General features: G+C 33.4%; 1 protein-coding gene across 1 annotated transcript; it reads left to right on the forward strand.

The window, feature by feature from the left end:
* Positions 1 to 3,339: 3,339 nt before the first annotated feature.
* Positions 3,340 to 6,588, forward strand: LOC127719203 (uncharacterized). Its single transcript, XM_052225222.1, has 2 exons — positions 3,340 to 3,850; positions 4,878 to 6,588. The coding sequence occupies exons 1-2, from the start codon at positions 3,498 to 3,500 to the stop codon at positions 5,638 to 5,640; spliced, it is 1,116 nt and encodes a 371-aa protein (XP_052081182.1). The 5' UTR covers positions 3,340 to 3,497; the 3' UTR covers positions 5,641 to 6,588.
* The last annotated feature ends 665 nt before the right edge of the window (positions 6,589 to 7,253 follow it).

Here is a 7,253-nt window from a genome sequence, read left to right on the forward strand (position 1 = left end):
TGAGTAAAACCCATACAGATAGTAAAAGACCCCGATATGACATAATGTAACACTGCAAACGAGAAAACTAATGACATGATTTATGAACAAAACAATGAACGAAAAACAAACATGATAGCAAGGACCAATGAATTGCAAGCTCCTGACTCTGGACATGCACATACAGGATGTTGTGGGTTTATACATGTCTTGGAGCTATCAACCTTTTTCACTAAATTGGGATAGTGGTGTAACAGCACAAATTATGGTGTACCATTTGGTTCAAAAGGTATTTTTATCGATTAACCGCTATTTTTATCGGTTAACCGCTATTTTTATCCAAACTCAAGAGAAAAAGGGGGGGGGGGGGTCCAACCATTCAAATGCATTGATCTTTTAAATAAAAGTCGGGTCCAACCCGCGGAACCCCAACCCCGGGTCGGCCACTGGGTACCGGGGGGGGGGGGGGGGGGGGGGGTCCTTGAGTTAGAATCCCCATTTTTTTAAAAGATCAATGCTTTAGAATAGAGACATATGACTGGGATAAAAAAAAATTACCTTCAAGCAAAAGAGTATTTAAAGGATTATTTTTGTATTCCATATAGATGCTTATTGGAATTTCCTAAAATGTGTTTTTTTAATATCATGAACAATTTGTAGTGAACACTATTAGTAATTTCTTATGTTCATGCTATTTAAAAAAAATCAATTTCTATTGTTACGAATAACAATGGACTTTGTTTGCGGGATGTAGAAGCAGGGGTTTCCAGAAACCCCGCTCGTCACACCCTGTGGTCAAAATCCATTGTTATTTGTAACAATAGATCTATTCAATTTAAACTTGTTTCAGAAATAGAAACTATGAAGTATAACAATAGGACTGGGGTGTAACGTTAAATCCTGGTGCTAATATGGATCAGCAGTTCAAGGTTGACCGTTTCGTGCATTCTTATCACACAAAAAAAAAATACATCATGCTCCTTGTATGCAGTTGTCAATATGGACGGGTATAAGACGGACAAAATTTTGAGTCAAGCGTTGGATTTGGTAGAAGAGACTAAAGATAAAGGCAATATTAAAACCCAAAGTACTTACCTGTATCAGTTTAATGAAGGTAATCATAAATGTTGTTTTTTGTTACCGTTTTATAAAAAAAAAGCCCCCTCCCCCTCTTCTCGAGAATTAACAAACATTCATATTCGGACCCACTGAGGGATAGGTGTGTCTGGATTAGAAACCCGACGACCGGGATCCAGGGGGGGGGGGGGGTCCGGGAGTTAAAATCCCTGTTTTTTTTTAAGATCAATGCTTTAGAATGGAGACATATGACTGGGATCAAAAATTTTACCTTCAAGCAAAGGAGTATTTAGGGAGCAACCATTTTAACTTCAAAGGGGGGTGTATGGTTTTTTGTCGGAGTCAGAAATTTTTTTTCTCGCAAATCGCGAACAATTTTATTTAGTTTTTCAACGCTATCAATCAAATTATTTTTCCCTTAAAGGATTTTTTTTTATTCAAAATAGATGCTTATTTTTTTTTTCTCTATTGGAATTTCCTAAAATGTGTTTTTTAATATCTTGAAACAACTTGTTTCAGAAATAGAAACTATGAAGTATAACAATAGAACTGGGGTGTAAATATATATATAGACAATATCAGTGCATTGACTTGACATATCAAGGAGGCTTAGAAACGGGGAAATGCGAGGCTCTGCCGAGCTTTTTCCCCGTTTCGGACCGAATCCTTATATCGTTGATATGTCAAGTCAATGCACTATTATTGTCTTTATACTGCAATCTAAAAAAAAAAACATTTTCAATTGTTGTTTAATGTGTTAATGTTATTATTTGATTTCAATATTGGGAAACTTCCCCCTTTTATAAAAAGGCCTCATATCATGCAGCGGAGAAATATACAACACAATGAAATGTACATTTCCTGTTGAAACCCGCAATCGATGGTGAACGAATTTGTTTGAGAATGGACTAAAATATCAACAATAAGCATAAAACATAATGATTTATAGTTTGCAAACCAAAAATATTAACAAGTGAAATATGTTTTTTTTCCAAAAATTGCAAAAGAAATAAGTTTGAGTCGTTGTATACATTGGAAACAAGAACAGGTTGAATAGGTCGTATGAATAATTCATTATAATTTCGGCAATTTCTATTTAAATATTCATGAGGAAAAGTGATATCTGGTCAGTGACTGTATATGACATAGAAATATACGGTCAACGCATTTTGACTGCTCAAATAGAACGAGTGCAGTATAAATATTGATAGCAGCTACGTAGCAGCTACGTAGCCGCTACGTAGCTGCTACGATATTGAACACGAACCGATTTATAAATATGCGGACATTATCGAGTGCAAAATAACATTCCTTATCGCTTGTTATAAATTAATTTCTTCAATGAATACTTATATAAATATTGTTTTTAGAACATAGATTAATAATATGAAAATGTTTTGTCGTTAAAATATATATATATATATAAGTAAAAAAAATCATAAATATCTATGCACACGTACAGAAAAAAGTGTGTTAACGCATGCGGAAGAATATCTCAATACGTTTTGCGTGAAAATATGAATGCCTGCTCAAATCCAATCTTTTAGAAAAATCGAACTATTACAGAGAATATCCACCATGCACTTGCACTGCACTATTATTAGAATAGTAGAATAGAATGATATACAAATGGATAAAAATTATATATACATGTAACTGTTATATACAAATATTAATATAATATTACTACAATATTATGATTATAACGGTGAAGTTGAAGTCCCTGTCATATATTCATCATCCACGCACGAACTTGTCTCTGAAAATACATATCTCTGTACATTAATCTCACTATCAGGTATAGAGATGTAATTTACTTTCCGAGACAAGTACGTGTGACCTTCCACTAGAACCTGCGGACATCCGATGTTCAGTACTACAGTACTTTGATTTATAATTATCAATAGCTTTTCTTTTATTGAAATTTTGGTTTCATTTTGTTATATCTGCTTCCATTTCTATAATTTAAGTTGTTCCTCAAAACCTTCCAAAATTGATTTTGTATTTCATTGGTGATTGGTTGCCGCTTGCTTAACGTCTAAATCAAATATACATCATGCATATAAAGAATTGCACAATATGAACGTCCAAAGGCATGATGTACATCATGCATAGAAAGGGAAGGGAACTGTATACATGGGTGAAAGTGCTTGTTAACTGCATTTATAGAATAAATAAAGACCATCAGATTTTTTTTTTTTTATTTTTTTAGTAGTCCTACTAGTGATAGCCATTTGACTACAGTAGTTGTCGTCTGTTTATGTAGTTCATACGTGTTTCTCGTTTTTATATAGATTAGACTGTTGGTTTTTACGTTTGAATGGTTTTACACTAGTAATTTTTTGGGGCCCTTTATAGCTTGCTGTTCGGTGTGAGCCAATGCTCCGTGTTGAAGGCCGTACCTTGACCTATAATGGTTACTTTTATAAATTGTAACTTGGATGGAGAGTTGTCTCATTGGCACTCATACCACATCTTCCTATATCTATTTACCTAATTTCAGATCTTTTGGAATAAGTCTAAGAAGACGATACACCGAGATCTCTGACACTGAATTAGACGTTCGGGTTCGACGCATTACCCAGTTTAATAGATCTTTGGGGCAAAGACTAGTTCAAGGTACACTGGCGTCAGAAGGTGTTGTGATACAAAGGTCAAGAGTTGCACAATCACTTATTCGAGTTGATGAGGCAGGTGTAGCAATAAGGTGGGCTAGGACAATACATAGGAGATCTTATAATGTATCTGGACCAAACGCCCTTTGGCATGTTGATGGAAATCATAAACTAATCAGGTGATTTATAATACACAAGCTTAGTAAAATGATTTAATTTGACAACTTTGATGTTTTAATCCCAAATTACTTTGTCCTTCCTATACATATTAAAGAATAAATGACAACTATCATAACAATAAAACAGCAAACAAACACAAATCAATAAATCGAAATGGCGCTGAATTTAAGGGTTATATGCTAAATTGATTATGCTAATATCATTAAACATACCCTTAAATGTTTTTTCTTTAGTTCTTTCTTGTCTTTCTTTTGATTTATGTCTTGTAATTCGACTATTATCATACCAGGTTCTTTATCGTTTCCATTTTTTCTGCAAACGCTAATCTAAATGTCTGATAGAGCGAGACCATTTTTGAACAGGGCTTGTACCAGATTTGTCGTAAATTCAGCATTATCTTTTTCTCATTCAGCATAGCGAAGATTTACGGTAGCGTATTAGCGCCACACAATTTTTGTTTAATTCGAAATAACGCAAACATTTGCGAAATTACGCAAACCTTTGCGTTTTAACGTTTGCGAAATAACGCAAAGGTTCGCGTTATGATAACGTTGATATATGCCTTCAAACTCTAGGGGTATAAATGTGCATTTAATTAATAAACATTGGCAAACATAGGAAGAAATATAAAAAAAAATGTGTGGCGCTAATACGCTTCCGTAAAGATTTCGTATGATAATATTGATAAATCTACAATCCCTTGATCATGTTCTTTGGTAGTATTGAATGTATTTGACATTGCACATTAAATGCAAGGCCAAACTTTAATTGGCATAATATTGATTTGATCAAAGTATTCATTACGAATTTAACATGATGATTTTGATGGAGAAAAATCTTCTGCATGAACACTAATTGATGACTATTAGTACAATCAACGATGTGATAGCATTATGCCATATTGTATGCAGTTATACGACAAACAAAACAGAAAACTGATAACAAATTAAGATAAGTTAAAAATACCCTATAATGATTGAAAAATTTTTGGATATAATTTTATTAAGACGTGTTTATTAATTTCAGATGGGGCATGGTTATACATGGTGCAATTGATGGGTTTAGTAGAATGGTGACATATTTGAATATAGTCCTTGACAACAGTGCACGGACGGCGTTGAAACCTTTTCTGAAAGCTTGTGAAGAACATGTAGTCCCTTCAAGGGTTAGAAATGATCATGGCTTAGAAAATTTAGATATTGCTACCTTTATGATAGCACATAGAGGAGTTGGAAGAGGCTCGATAATAACGGGTAGGAGTGTCCATAACCAACGCATAGAACGTTTGTGGAGAGACATGTTTCAGTCTTGTACTTTTGTTTTCTATAAGTTATTTCATTTTTTGGAGGAGAATGGTCATTTAGATGTTAATAATGCATTACATTTATGGTGTCTTCAGTATATATACATACCTCGTATTCAAGCCGCTCTGTCTGTTTTCAAGGAAGCCTGGAATAATCATAGATTGAGGACTGAGCATGGCAATAGCCCACTTCAAGTTTTTGTAAGTGGGGTTCTGTCAAATGTTGGACAGGGTCATTGTGAAATTGACGAGTTATTTTCAGCAGAGACAGGAGAACAAAATTATCGGAACTATGGGATTGATTGGAATGGTCCTGTTCCTGAGGCAACAAATAATGAAACTGTTATTGTTTCACCGTTACCCTGTCCTTTATCTCAGGAACGTTTGAACGAACTGTATTCAACAATAAATCCACTTGAAAACGAACAAGAACTTGGAATAGATTTGTACATTAAAACTATTACTTACTGTTTAAACGAAGTATGAAACTTTGTGAGCTGTCCGGTGCGTTAATTAAACCATATATTTTTATTATGTAATATTTCAAGAAAACTACTCTATAGAGTTATTTTAAATTTCAATTGAAGCATGGACTATATGTAATTCTTATAAATTTGTATACGGCCGTTTGCTGGATGTATTATGGTTTACGTTTCAGAGTTATGGTATTTTATTCATAGAAAAGGTGAAGTATACAGTTTTCGGACAATAACTCGTGAATGGTTTTGAGCAGTTTTTGATTAATTTTGGTGACTGGTTTATATCTATTAAAATAATCCCTTTACTTTTTTAATAAGTTTTGTTTATGACACTGAGGAGTCATGGAACTTTATTCGTTGGAACAGCAGCTTTTTGTTACATTAATTTATTGTTTTATTTACAATGTAGATAAATGACATTTAAGAGATGTATATAGGTTACGTAAACAAGTTACTAGTACACAATTATTGACTCTATAATAAGTAATTAGTAACACATTGAAACTTGTGAGGAACACATGTCATGTATGTATATAATATTGTTGATGATTTCAATTTCTAAGTCTTTATCAAATTAAATGCTTCCATTTATTTATCCGATTTCTTTACTATAAAGGACAAGGTACGATAAGGCCCGTTTTTGGCCCCCCTATTATCTCATTTTTTCAAATTTTGTTTTGGAAAGTTACTTATCACGTTAAAATATTCCTTTATGTTTGAAGTTTGTTTGGATGAACTTCAAAACCATTAATTTCAGAAAATGTGTGAGATTAGGGGATTTTAAGAAAATAGGCGAGGCCAAAAACAGGCCTTATCGTACCTTGTCCTTTCCTTGATTTCCTTTGAAGAGAACACCAAAAGGATAATTAAATATGAAGTAAAGAATATTTGTGTCAATACTTATGCAATGATATCCCTTTTCATTTATACATATTGTTCTTTAACCTCCCATGTGCCATAAAGATTGTTATTTACTCCTATAAATAGACATGTATTTGCTATCATCTAACTGTCCTGAATGTTAATACTTAAATGAATTATACGTATTCAAATGTGAAAATATAATAGATTTAGACCTGAAAATATACCTTTTTATTGAAAAAAAAAAAAAAAAAAAAACACTAAAAAAAATCATGATGCAGTGTACTTATTGTCCACGATCAGTTTACAGATTGCCCCACCACGATTTGCTGTAAATAGCTATCAAATGTACCAGGATTATAATTTGATACGCCAGACGCGCGTTTCGTCTACATAAGACTCATCAGTGACGCTCAGATCAAAATAGTTAGAAAAGCCAAACAAGTACAAAGTTGAAGAGCACTATTGATGACCCAAAACGTTGTGCCAAATAGGGCTAAGGTAATCTAAGCCTTGGGGTCATTATTTACAAATCAATATGTGATCGCAAATGGTGAAATACCTACTGGACACTACGAGATTATTATTTAAACGCTGATTGTGTCCATAATTCTACATACATTTGTCAGATATTTGCATTTGAAAAAAAACATCATGAAATTAAAACTCTATTTTTCTCGGAGCAGACTTAACTAGCTCATATCAGCTGTATAAGATTCAAATCAAGAATAAGGAAGGTCAAGAAGAAACTTCAAGGCA

The sequence above is a fragment of the Mytilus californianus genome, unplaced genomic scaffold (assembly GCF_021869535.1).
Source record: "Mytilus californianus isolate M0D057914Y unplaced genomic scaffold, xbMytCali1.0.p SCAF_101, whole genome shotgun sequence".
NCBI lineage: Eukaryota > Metazoa > Mollusca > Bivalvia > Mytilida > Mytilidae > Mytilus > Mytilus californianus.

What these genes read in the sequence shown, in the direction of transcription:
- LOC127719203 (XM_052225222.1), top strand. Translation starts at nt 3,498, where the DNA reads ATGGAGAGTTGTCTCATTGGCACTCATACCACATCTTCCTATATCTAT. An exon ending in GGAAATCATAAACTAATCAG is followed by an intron (nt 3,851 to 4,877) that starts GTGATTTATAAT and finishes TATTAATTTCAG; the next exon opens with ATGGGGCATGGTTATACATG.